At 38.0% G+C, this 14,346-nt stretch overlaps 1 protein-coding gene across 1 annotated transcript; it reads right to left on the bottom strand.

The window, feature by feature from the left end:
• Positions 1-1,160: 1,160 nt before the first annotated feature.
• LOC131688320 (uncharacterized) lies at positions 1,161-1,907 on the bottom strand. Its single transcript, XM_058972523.1, has 2 exons — positions 1,757-1,907; positions 1,161-1,696 (listed from the first exon to the last, which is right to left on the bottom strand). The coding sequence occupies exons 1-2, from the start codon at positions 1,905-1,907 to the stop codon at positions 1,161-1,163; spliced, it is 687 nt and encodes a 228-aa protein (XP_058828506.1).
• Between the last annotated feature and the right edge of the window lie 12,439 nt (positions 1,908-14,346).

Genomic DNA, 14,346 nt, shown 5'->3' with positions numbered 1-14,346 from the left:
AGAGTAAAGAGTAAAGAGTAAAGAGTAAAGAGTAAAGAGTAAAGAGTAAAGAGTAAAGAGTAAAGAGTAAAGAGTAAAGAGTAAAGAGTAAAGAGTAAAGAGTAAAGAGTAAAGAGTAAAGAGTAAAGAGTAAAGAGTAAAGAGTAAAGAGTAAAGAGTAAAGAGTAAAGAGTAAAGAGTAAAGAGTAAAGAGTAAAGAGTAAAGAGTAAAGAGTAAAGAGTAAAGAGTAAAGAGTAAAGAGTAAAGAGTAAAGAGTAAAGAGTAAAGAGTAAAGAGTAAAGAGTAAAGAGTAAAGAGTAAAGAGTAAAGAGTAAAGAGTAAAGAGTAAAGAGTAAAGAGTAAAGAGTAAAGAGTAAAGAGTAAAGAGTAAAGAGTAAAGAGTAAAGAGTAAAGAGTAAAGAGTAAAGAGTAAAGAGTAAAGAGTAAAGAGTAAAGAGTAAAGAGTAAAGAGTAAAGAGTAAAGAGTAAAGAGTAAAGAGTAAAGAGTAAAGAGTAAAGAGTAAAGAGTAAAGAGTAAAGAGTAAAGAGTAAAGAGTAAAGAGTAAAGAGTAAAGAGTAAAGAGTAAAGAGTAAAGAGTAAAGAGTAAAGAGTAAAGAGTAAAGAGTAAAGAGTAAAGAGTAAAGAGTAAAGAGTAAAGAGTAAAGAGTAAAGAGTAAAGAGTAAAGAGTAAAGAGTAAAGAGTAAAGAGTAAAGAGTAAAGAGTAAAGAGTAAAGAGTAAAGAGTAAAGAGTAAAGAGTAAAGAGTAAAGAGTAAAGAGTAAAGAGTAAAGAGTAAAGAGTAAAGAGTAAAGAGTAAAGAGTAAAGAGTAAAGAGTAAAGAGTAAAGAGTAAAGAGTAAAGAGTAAAGAGTAAAGAGTAAAGAGTAAAGAGTAAAGAGTAAAGAGTAAAGAGTAAAGAGTAAAGAGTAAAGAGTAAAGAGTAAAGAGTAAAGAGTAAAGAGTAAAGAGTAAAGAGTAAAGAGTAAAGAGTAAAGAGTAAAGAGTAAAGAGTAAAGAGTAAAGAGTAAAGAGTAAAGAGTACAGACTAAAAATTATCATCACACCATCGTTTTTTAAAATTGAATACAAGACGTATACAATAGTTCGAGGTTCCAAAAATACCTGTTTTTATTATTAAAAATATTAAATCATTAATGTGCTATGGTATCTACCGTGGCCACTAATTAGCATTTTCCATCAACTTTCCCTCATCACCACTATAAAAGTGCACATCCTCTTCTTGCCGCAACATTTTGCAACTACTATACAATCTTTCACAGTCTTCTTTTCTCCTGGGCAGCTCCCCACGATACTTTCGAAAAAGGTCAAGTTTATAACCTTTAAGTTTGCTTTTCATCTTTGGATTATTACTAAGCTCGAAATCCAACTCGCACACTGTTCGTCTCCTGCAGTCTTCGTCATGCACTTCAAACGCCTCGAACACAAATTCGACAAATTTATGCCTGTCTAGCGACATACTACCGGCATAATCCTCCGATAGGTCTCGTTTTCGACGTCCCCAACCTTTGAAGAAAGACCATGGATGATGCTTAACATGATCCCAGGATTGTTCACCCCAATAGCCGACATCGGGTGGTGCCGTTTTTGCCTTTGTCCAATAGTAACCGTCGCCAAAGGCGTAGATTGCCGCAAGCCCGACTGCGATCTTTAGCTTGATCATGACCACCGTTGCGAGGTCGCTGAACCAGGGCCACCCTGAAACGTTAAACATGAGCTGCTGTCTCTAAACATAAATTCCATTCCTCCACTACTTACAGTAATATACATCATTGTACCAGTAACTATCAGCTGATAACTGTCTTCCCTGGATGTCAGTCTCTTCCGGAGTTTGTTCCGTACTTCCAGCAATTCCAATCGTTCCCACAACAACGATGGCAATATAAAGCATCCTTCCGGTGCTGACCATTTTCCCGAGTATACTGATACTCTTGTATCCAAACAAAAACCAACCGGCCGCGAGCTTGAACTAGACATTTAACTCATGGACTACCATTTCTCCATTGTAGAATAGGTGTTGATCACTCGCTCAAATAAACACAGCACTTCCGCCACGCCAAGTATCTACCCATGGATTATTCAAAAACCCGACAAGAGTGATCTAGTTTAGCACCTTTCGGTTTGCAGCAATGCAGCGCAAGATGCAAAATTTCATCACACCGGCAATTGGCACCGGTGTGTGATTTATTCGGTAATATGTCGCACTTTCGATTATTATTCACCTGATGTTTTCGAGTGAAATTCTTTCTTCGAGGGAACAACATATGCTTCGGGTACATGTAGAAGATGTTGAATTGATGTCACTTATTAGCAGGTAGTATACGTAATACGTGTCTATCTCCGGAAGTCGAGCTTAACGTAATTTCAGGTTTATGTAATCAGCAAACTCTTTAACCGAGATTTTTGTATGAATTTTCAGTTTACTCTAAAACCTCCGGCAATTAGTTAGCTGGAGAGTCCCCGGAAACCTTGGGAATTGCATCAAGGACTACCTCAACAATCGTGTCTTCCCAGTGACAGTCGACAGTTTGCAGTCCGGAACGAATAAGAAAGAAATCCACAGGGATCCGTCCTTGCCGTTACATTAGGGACCATTTATAAATTATGTAACACTTTCATGGGGGGGGGGGGGGGGGTATAACATGTTGTGACATGTAGGGGAGGGGGAGTAAACTAGAGCGTTTCGTAACATGTTATTACTGAAGAAAACAAGTTTTAACGAATTTGTAACAATTTGGAGGAGTGAATTTTGGGAAATTTTCGCGTTATTTAATTTATTAATGGTCCCTTATTCCACGTCAGCATGAACTCCCTCTTTGCATCCTTGCTGGAAGGAGTTTACATTTTCGTCTATGCCAACAACGTCATAATAGTCGTGGTGGGAGGATCGACCGGTCGAGTGAGGATAAAGCTTCAATCCGTTGTAAACGCCGTCGGAAAATGGGCTGAAGTAGTAGGGTTCAATATAGCCGTAGCGAAATGTTAAAGTATCTCACTGCGGCAATTTCCATCACCTAGCCACTAACTGTCCGGTAAGATTCGGAGGCGCAACTATCCCTTTCCGCCGAGAACTAAAAATCCTTTGCGTCACGCTGGACCGCCGTATCACCTTCGTATCGCACTTCCAGACAGTCAAACGAAGCTGTGAAGGGAGGAAGCGCCTTATTCGAACCATCAGTGTTCGGCATCCGACCTGAAACAGCAGAAATGCCCTGAACGTCGTTAGTGCGCTCATCAACAGCAAAATCTTCTACGGATGGATGGATTTATGAGCATTTTTGCTCCCCTATTCAACGGAACAAGTCGGTGACCTTGTAAACTCCCTGTCAAAAAAAATGCGGACGAACATGGTCAGGCGATTTAAAAAGTTTGACGTTTGACTCAACTCGCCTGTGCTAATTGCCCCTAGGAACAAATGCAATGTGCGAATGCGATTTAAAGGCAATTTCAATACTTAGACAAATTTTCTGGCGGCTGAAATGGACTTGGTTGTTTATTGCGTTTTTCAAACATGGCGGTTCATGTTTGGCTTAAGTTTAAAATTGTTTTTTTTTAAACAATTGGCGTGTTCCCGCTTGTATTTTGTTTGTTTAGTGCACTTAATTTAGCCAACGAATGTGGAAAATTGTGGAATCGTGTGTAAGTATAGTGGAACAAGATCTCTGAGTCTAAATGAAAGTCAGATTGTGGTAAGTTTTGGTGTGCAATACGAATTTCACCATCGATTCTTCCTATAGTCTGGTGGTGATTACCTAGTGTACCGATAAATTTATGTGAGTAGATAGTGAATCCGAAAATAATTATTATTTTTAAATTTCATATCAGGCAATTAAGGGCGCTTAAATGGCGCGTTCCCTGAGCGATTTAGGGGCGATTTAAGGGCGGGTAGAGCGGCAATAAAATGACGGCGGCAAATCGCCCAAATGTTGCATATAAAATAGCCCCCTAATTGCCAGCAAATTGCTGGCAAATTGTAGGGCAATTAGCGCATCCGAGTTGGCAAATAGCCCCCCGCTAGCCAGCAACTTGCCCTTTTTGACTGGGCTACTACCGCGCATTCCCGCCGAAGCTGCCTATGTCCTGCCCTTTTGGTGGCCGGACGCTAACATCATACTCAGACGCACCCTTTCATTCCTTGAAAAGACTTCTGGTAATACTTGTGCCCCCCTCCAAACGGCTTAAAATATATTCTCGGAATACACCGGCACAGACCTCCCAGAAATAGTTCGCATCCACAGAACCCGAGACCGACCGTGGTACACGAGAAGCACGTACACCAACACCAACCTATCCAGGTCGCTACAATCTGACCCTCACTGGCGGAGCCAACTCGGTCACCTCCAAAAAATCAAGGGAGAAGCGAAATGATGGACTGATCGGGCTAACAGGCTCGAGCAGAGAGTCCTCTCCCGCCTTGGACACACTAAAATAACACACTCACATACGATCACTCGAACTGACCCATCTGCCTGGTATGCCAAACCATGCTAACCGTGGAACATTTCCTGACCGATTTCCACAGTTTCAACACCTCCGAAACCTACACCAACCGTCTTCAATCCGAGACATTCTGGCCAAGTGATGATACGATTATCTCATTCTTGAGAGATGCTGAGCTGCTTGAAAAATTGTAGAAACTTTCACGGGCTCTTTAGCTCACCCGCTCCGGTGTACTCAAAAAACCCAAAGCACTTCAGCGACCAACAACGCAATGATCTATGACCCTGCCTTTCGAATATCGCCGACGAAATTATACAATGCAATGTAATATCAAATTTAATATTTTTTAGGGAGAATGAATAATTAAGATAAGCCACTTTCATCAACAACTAACCTACTTCAACATCACTGTCGTGCAATATCGAGGCATTGTCGAGGGCTAGTTGTTTCCAAATGTTGTTCCATAAGATTTGGAAAACCTTTACTTTAAACAAGATGAATGATAAGCTATACGTGCTTATTTCATTCGTACCGTAACTCTCAGACGGTTTGGGTGGGCTCTTATTTCTGTGCGGTGTGTGATTCGACGCTTTGTTTTGGTGTTGCTTTAGGTCTTCTTCTCAAAGCCACTTTGCTCAGGCTTTTGTTGAAAATTAAACAATAAGCAGCTGTATAAGCTTGAACGGTTCGCCATTGGAAACGTTGGTTTTTATCTTTCTTATTACATTTATTGCTTTCTTCCGCCTGCGTTGACGTGACGACTGATCAAGGCTACGATGGATGGTGTAAGGTGTTGTGTCAAAATTTCGGACGGCCTCTCGGGTCCGTTTGAAACACGCAGGGGACTAAGACAAGGTGATGGGTTGTCCTGCCTGCTGTTCGATATAGCACTGGAACATACATTTCATCAAACTCGAAAGAATTCAGTATCGTTGTTTGCATATCGCCTTAGGGTGCATGCAATCGACCCATACGATGAGTCTCGAGGTCCTGTCGGGCGTTCTCCCGCTGAAAAATCGATTTTGGGAACTCTCATATCAATTGCTCATTCGATGATCTTGAACCCGGTGGTGATTGAAAAAATCGAAAGGTTTATCGAGCTCGATTCATGTCCCTGTACTTTGACTACATGGTGCAGAATATTAATCCTTCTTCTTACAATCCCAACCGTGTGCATTTCATAAATACTTCTGAATCTACTATTTTCTTCGACACATCCATGAAAGACGAGATTTGTGGAATTCCGGACCACATACGTTCCAAACATTTTTATAAGAAATTACGAGAAGTTCTAAGTTCTGTTCTAAGATGTTTTATACTGACGGATTAAACCTCGAAGGGTTTACTGGCTTGAGGCAAATACGGGAGCTACTGAATGCTTTATCTGACAAATCTTTCCAGATTACCTTGGTGTGGGTACTGCATTCCGGTAAAGCGGAATCCTTAGCTAAGGTGGGTGCCCTAGAAGGTGACGTTTATGAAAGACCAATTTGCTTCCTCGAATTTTTCAGGATTACTCATCAGGGAACCCTCGTAAGTTGGCAAACCTTATGGAGCAATGGTGAACTAGGAAGGCGGCTACATTCGATAGTCCCAACGGTATCGACTAAACCTTGGTTCAAGGGGATGGATGTGGGTCGTAATTTCATTCGTGTGATGTTCCGACTCATGGCAAACCATTACACATCTCCGGCGTATTGGGCTCGTGTATAGTGGCATCTGCACTTATCGGGACAGCTATCACGATATCGGGCACATTGTCTGGGCGTGCACCGAGTGCAGCTCCGCCAGGTTTCGGCTAATGGACACCTTCCGGTCCCGAGGAAGACCACCCAACGTCCCGGTTCGAGATGTTCTGGCAAGCCGCGATCTCCTATATATGTCCCTCGTATACACTTTCCTAAAAACCATCAATATACAGATTTAACTGCCCCTTTTATTTTTCTTATCATTCTCAGAAGTACCCTCTTTCGCCTGCACCATACACCCACGATCTCTGTCGAATGAGCCAACAAACACGGTAGCTACGCCCAAACCACACACGCAACTCGAAGTCTTTCCGATCCGCATCTGAGCCGTACTACGAAGTCGTCTGGAGGAACTCCTGCCGACTCAAGGAAGGCCACCCGGCGTCCCAGTACATAATTCTTCCTGATGAAGGCCACCCGAGTCTGTAACATATGGCGTTGATTTGCTTCAATAATTTTCCTGCTAAAAATGTCAAACCATATTGCCAAAAAAACTAAATGACCAAAATTATATTAACCCATTGTGTATATGTATAATATAGCTATAACATCTTCTTAGTTTCATTTAAAAAAAAATCAATGTGTAATCCCCCAGTTTTAAGTAATTTAAAATGTAAAACAAAACAAAATTGGCACCATTAAGCTAACGCAAACCTGCCTTATCAAATAAACGAATTGAATTAAAAAAATATATACGCTGAATCTCCGAAAAACACCGTGTAATGTTAATTTATTTGTCCAAATAAATGCCGTCAGTCATTGGATGTTTCATTAAGATTTACGGGTTATCTTTGATCTACTAGGCCGAGGCCGCCTTTAAACTGAAATCCTTTATCTTTCACTGATTAAGAGGAGGTTCGCATGCAAAATTTAAAAAAAATAGATTTTTTTCTTTGCATTTTTTTAAAGGTATAAGTGTCTACTATATTGTGTTAAACGGGTGTCCGCGCATCAGGAAAGTTTCTACAGGCCATTGCTCGAAGCGACGTCCTATCCGCCAAGAGACGCTTTCGGCTCGAGACGCGCGCCTCAGGTAGAAACCTTTTCATGGCACTATGTACGTTAGAGCATTGCAAAAAAATTTTTTTTTTGTGAATTCTCAAAGGCCCCTCTCACATATTGTGAGAAATGTCAAAGTAAGCTCAGATAAGATGATGATGGTCCCACTTCATACCCCCACAAAGGTGTGAGATGCCAAATTTCACTTCATTTGGACAATTCTATACTCCCGCCCACTTCGCTTGAAATTTTTGAAATTGTTATTATGGGAAAATATGGAGGAAAACTATATTAAATTTTGAAGTAACAATCAAAAAATTACAATTTATACCTCTTTTTAAAGAAAATAACCGTAGTATTTGAATGGAAATATTTCTGTTTCATAGAAAAATACGGGAAAGTGAGGTACTGGGTCATTTTGGCCCCAAAATCCCCTATTTTTAATAATGTTTCTGCTCCGTGATGCAAATCATACATATTTTGCAGTTTTTCTAATGTGAAAAAATCTCAGAAATCGAACCCAACTTTTTTTTATCTTTGTCCGAGTACGAGAAGTTGGAGTTATAGGGCCTTTTGTCATTCATATTAAATTTTATCATTTTCTCTATTATTCTTCAATCAATTTTAATAAATTGTACCTTGTTGAACGTGGAAAATCCTTAGGAACAAAATAATAATAAATTCGTTACCGGTAAAATTCAGAAACATTAAATTTTCTGACATATAGTCACGCTTTCACATTTTTATCATAAAATCGCACATATTAACTCCATTTAACAACAACATTCTTATTTAATTTACTACTTTTAGTGTAAAATACGTTTGGGGATTACATGAGAAAACTTTCCATCCTAGAAAAATAGGGTAAGTAGAGGTATTAGGACATTTAATGAACAAATGTGACTTGCAGAGATAATGTCAAAACATTTGAAGTTTCTGAATTTTACTGCTAACGAATCCATTTTTTTAGAATTCCTAAGAATTTTCCACGCTCAACAAGTTACGTTTTATGAAAATTTATTGAAGAATAATAGAGATATATGCACGAGAAAATGATAAAATTTAATATGAATGACTAAAGGCCCTATAACCCAAACTTCTCGTATTCGGACAAAGGTCAAAAAAGTTCCCTTTGTGAGATTTTTTCACATTAGAAAAACTTCAAAATATGTCCAAATGATGTGAAATTTGGCATCTGAGCTTACTTTGACATTTATCACAATATGAGCCTTTGAGAGATCAAAAAAAAATTTTTGCAATGCCCTAATGTACGTTCCCACGCAGAAAACAAATCAGTAAAAATAAACAAATTTTGGTTTTAAATAACAATTTTCCCGTTTGATATAGTGATAAACAAGATTCAGGTTTGATTCAATCAATACAGTTGGTTGAAATTACCAACAAATTCATTTGTTGACTTTTCAATAGTTTCAACAAATATTTCGTTTGAAACAACAAAATCATGATAAGTTTAACCGAACAAACAAGTTCGAAGAAACAAAAAAATCTTTAGTATTAATCAAAAGAGAGAACAACTCAAATTTAGTTGAAATCAAACAATGATTCCATTGGTTTTAACAAAGGGATCAGTTCGATCTAAAAAAATTATTTTGTTTCAACAATGTTTTTATTTAAAATACAAACAAAAGTATTTGTTGAACTAAACCAAATACATGATTTTGAGAAACGCCCATTTTAGTTTGAACCAGTCATTCGTCAAGTTTTAGATTCAACTGAATGTTTTGTTGATTCAAAAAGGCCTGATTATTCTGCGTGCAGGTCTCGAGAACTTATTTCACGGCTCGATCTGTAGTAGCAACAACAAATTAATTGTGAGTTATCAAACAACCACATAAAACGGCAAAATCGAAAATTTTTAGTTAAATTGTTAGTCACTTTTTAATCCGCCATATTGGAATCGCCATTTTTATTTTTTTATTTTGATAAGAATAACTCAAATTCATGTTTATAAATTACAAAACCTTTTTTTCTCGATTTTGGCTGAAATATCTCTGGTTTTTAGTGGGCCATATTGGATCGGCCTTTTTGAATTTAGAAAAAACTGACTTCAGATTCGTTATCAGCGATGTCCAAAACCTATAATCCCAAACACGAATAATTTATCGAAAGTATTCTCAAAAGATTGAACGCGTTTATCTCAAATCATGCACAGTTAACTCTCTCTATATCGATATTGAAGGGACCATCTTGATAGGAAGAGATCGAGATATAGAACACATTGGTATTTTTCTGGACATTTTTTCTTTCAGCACATCATAGTGCATGCCGGGAAACGAAGATGGCTGCTCGTCTTAGGGTGTAATAGTGGAAGACAATGTAAATGTGCGTCTGATGCAAAAACATTTGTCCCGCATTTTTTTTATATATATAGATAATTATTTCACAGTTCATGGTTGTGCAAAATTGTAATCGAAATTATTTTGACCACGATTGCATTTTCATATTGCATTGTCGAAATTGATTAAATATTTTCCATTTTATAGAGGTATTAGTTTGGGTATTATTTCTAGACCTGTGCGCCGCCGCGCCACGCCGCCGCCGCCGGTAATTTTTAACGTACGCCGACGCCGAACGGTAGATCGGCGGCGCGCCGCCGATACATTTTTCCCGCGCCGACAATTCGCGAACTCTAAAATTGTTGACTCATAATTTTATCCACAAATCTAGGAACATTGTCCATGGGCCGAATATACGACGTTAACTGATTGATGATTTATCACATCTTGATCATTATTTGGTATTAGTGGTCGTCAATTGGATTACAAAATTAAAATAATCTTGATATTTTCTCGAAAACCATTACACGACACTCGTTATATAATTCAAAGATCCATTCTTGCTTCGTCAACTGGTTATGATTGTGAGCATTGTGAGTTTCAATTCACCATTCGTGTGCGTTAAATGGTCCACAAATTAAAAAAAAAACTTCCACTTTCAAGATATATGTGCCTGAAATTTACGATTATGTGCCTGATCCTAATCTTTGCACGTAATCAATTTCACTGGAACGCAGTCATTGATTTTATAACCGATTCTTAATTCCTAATATGCTACACACGATTCACCAGTCGAGTTCGTGAAACTGCTCATGATGTAATTCCTGAAGTAATTAATTTTCCACATAATCTTATTATACTTACGTAAACAATTACAAGGAACTCAGACTATCATTCATGGATTATTCGCTCTGCTTTTTGGTTTTGAAATTTCTATGTGAGCTATTGTGTACAACTGCTAGCAACCAGTCTCACAGGCACGAGTATTAGATACAAAGACATTACTAGGACCGGTAACCCTGTTATTCCTTTGTTAAAATTCAGAGAAATGATCGGAATTAAATGAAACTGCGCTGAGCAAAATACATTACCTAGCCACAATTCATGTCCGTGAAATAATTTAGAAAACTATAAGATACGTGACTCTGTGTAAAAAATCCAACGGTAAGCTCAAGACTAAAATATCACGATAACACGACGTTGTTAAATTCTTGACTGTTTTAGTCAATAAAGTTAATACAAATCAATGTTTCATCGAGTTATGAATTAGAATCATAAAAATATTAAACATATTCAGACACAACCACCTACTAAACATTTCAGTATAATGTCTTTTTTTACGTGAACTAGTTTTGTGAAAACACAAAATTTATTTTCAATACGAGGTTTATTTATAATTGATTGAATCGTCACCTATTTTAAATTTTTTCCCGAAGAATAGTTGAGCAAAGTGATCTTGACTTTTCGCGACACTGGTGCACAGATGTGGCGATGCAGAGTGTAAGATTTCTAGTCTCATAAATTATTCATCGTGTGATCTAGCCCCACTCAAGAAAGATTTTCAGTGTCAGTTGCACCAGCCCGGTATCACAGACAAATAAGACGTAACACGAGATGAATTTTCATCACTCCTAGAAAAAACGGTCGATTTCAATTACAAATCGGTGGCGTTAGTGAGATTTTGACACAGAGTTAATTGCGTTACTTAGTTTCCGCACCCACCCGAAAACGTTACGGTCTTTTTAATCCCATGCAAACCAAAACAAATAATATGGGCCGGAAATGTGAAATTCATTCTTGTCGAAGTGCCCAAACGTGGGAGTTGTTCATAACCATTTCTTAAGTTACAACACGATGCCGATCGGTGAGTAAGCACATAACAGGACGTTAGTAATTTAATTGATTCGGTTTATCGAATGTATGCAATGAATTAGAATTCGTTGGTCCCCGGAACTGCTTGAGAAATTGGCGGGGTGAGGGTGCTACAAAATCTAGAGAACGCTCAGACCATTTTCAATCAGACTTGTTTAGTGATCAGTTTCAACCTAACAGGAGCTAACACGTCAAGTCGTGGAATGATTATGATTGATAGTAACTGTATATTTAGGTTTCGTCAGGGTGTAGATCTGTATTATTCCAGCAAATCGAGCATACTTTGCACTCAAGATAGAAGCAGACCGTACGTTGTAAGAAAATGTAGTGCCAGGGAATCGTATTCCTTATCATTGGCGATTTTGTACTTACAAGAAGTAAAAGTAAACACCAGCCTGGAAAATGAAGTAATGTGTCTACCTTGAAAGGTGTCCTTACACGATCATTAAAAGTGACATTTCTGCGCAGTAATGCCAATAATCACGCCTCGTGTTAGGGTTCCTGATATCTGCGGGATTCTAAAAGAGCGACGGTAAACAACCCAGGGACAACTTGACAGATAGTTCTTGTTTCATATATGCACCACCGATTTGATGGTGGCGCTAGTATGCCTTCTCTGTATGAGTACCACGAACAACGGAACGAAAAAGTTTCAAGAGAAAAGCCTGTTTCGTTACGTGTGTTATGAACGCCGTCAATGCGGCTAGAACAACATTTAGAAAAAGCTTATTCCAAAATGTGAATAAAGAAAACTATTATTAGAGAATAAATTTATCCCTAACTGAAAACCGTCAGCAAAGTTACATAAATCTTATTATATATTTAGCTGGAAGTCGTTGTTTTTAACAACCGACTCTCTTCCCTCCTAAACATGTTTTGGTTTTCTTGTTGTGTGAAGTTTGAAACCGTTAAATCATTGGTGCTTTTTATCTCGAGAAATGTAAATGAAAAACATTTTGGCCAATGAAAGTACATCACCACCAAGCTTAACCATTCGTTTTGAATAGAATTTATGTTTTATTTGATTTCTAGCAGCAAAAAGAAATGGTAGAAATGCTTAAATTGATTATTTTCCACAGATATGGAAAATAATAAATGGGATGCGCCTTTTTCAAATTTTGCTCCATTCGAGCCGCCATGACATCACCAAATCACCCCAAAATTTGCTTATGAATTCAATATATGAGAGCTGTCAATTGTCCCCGGGCTTACGGTAAAAATGACTAAATAGAAACAAAAAACAATGAAACGACAACAACAATTAATTTCCTCAAACAAAACAAAAACTGTTTTACCGTTGCTTAATTTCCCAAATATAGAACAATAAATAATTATTATGGGTCATTGAAATACAGTCATTACTCTGCATTCTTCAAATTTGTCCATTGCAATTATTATTTCGTAGTATGCGACATCGCCATTTTTTTCTATTTCGTTCTTCAAATTTTACAACTGTAAAAATAGTTCCATCTTTCATTTATTATCTTGCATTTAGCAAGCAGGGTGGTCACTATTGGAGAATTAGTTGAAAAAAAAAATTGATATGGTTGCGAGAACCACATTTTGTGCAATGTGTTCAACAGATGTCGCTAGTACATCGTGGGCGATGATTTTTTAGATTCTCTTCAAACTGTAACGTTTGTTTATATGTGCTGTGAAGTCTGTTACAATAGCAACCGAAAATTTGGGAAAGGAATTGTACTGTTAAGAATTTTTTTTAGTTACCTAGGCGTCAATATTCGTCACGCCGACACACGCCGGCGCGCCGCCGCCGATAGGGTCCAACGGCGTGACGCCGCCAACGCCGCCGCCGCCGGCCAAAAATGTCGCCTACGCCGCCGCCGATTAAAAATGCATCGGCGCACACCTCTAATTATTTCCCCTGAATGTGAAAAGTTTTGAGTTGTTTGCTCATGTTTGCAATTTGTAAATATTTTCGAAAAAAATTTGAAAGAATATGATAAAAATTTCTTTGCTGATGACGCATTACGTTTGGAATATTTCAGAAATATTTCGAAAAGGGTTTTGTCCTAATCCCAAAAAATAACATTTTTGTAATTGCATATTTTGCTAAACGTGTTTACGCGAATGATGGAGATGTTGGATCTTACCCATACCCAATACCCATGAAATAGATAATATATAGCGCCGAAACGAAGCCTTAAAGCAATCTATGAAAATATTGTTCGCCAAAATTGAAATATTTTAAAAAGTATCGATACTAGCATATCGATATTTGAAAAACTAAAATATCGATACACTAGAAGTACCGAGAATAAAATCGATTATGAAATCCATATGGAATTGGCAATTGTACTTAATAATTTGAACTGGCATTCGGAAGAAAAACACTACAGGAAACATGTGGGAAAATCCTTATGCTTTGGACTAAAATTAACAGTTATGTCGTTTATTACCGTTAGCCGAAACGCAACACAGTATGAAATAAGGATTTGTGCCCTCCTGTACAAAGACTGGTTTTTACCAACAAATTTTCACCCTAGCGAGAAATTTTGGTTTTTACCAAATTTTCCTCCTTAGGGTGAAATATAGCATAGTGCTTTCGCATAGGCCTGCTAAGCCAAGACAAGTTTCGGTTTCACTGTGTCTCATCGGCATAAACAGAACTTCTGCTCGAACGGGACATCACGTTTGATCAGTCGTTCGATTGAAACACAAAGTGTGATTTAATTTTAAGGGATTTGCGTCAAGCCGGCGGTGATCTATTCCGACAATAAGTTAGTGTTGGTTTCTGATGAGGCGAAGCCGAAACGCAACACAGTATAACCGTTATGTGTCGAACAAAAAAACATCTTTAACAGGCCAACGAGGGTACCCGGGTACCCATAAATTGAAATGCTCATAACTATAGCTTCCTTTATTCGATTTGGACAGTTTTAGATGTTTTGGATTCAGGAACTCGTTCACTTTTTGTTTCTGTATAATTAAACCGGATGAATGGATCTGATTCTTGGTAATCCAGATTTTCCGA

Source organism: Topomyia yanbarensis, chromosome 3, assembly GCF_030247195.1.
Source record: "Topomyia yanbarensis strain Yona2022 chromosome 3, ASM3024719v1, whole genome shotgun sequence".
NCBI classification, from domain to species: Eukaryota; Metazoa; Arthropoda; class Insecta; order Diptera; family Culicidae; genus Topomyia; species Topomyia yanbarensis.
Note: the sequence above shows the minus strand (reverse complement) of the source record. Positions and strands in the feature narration are given on the sequence as shown.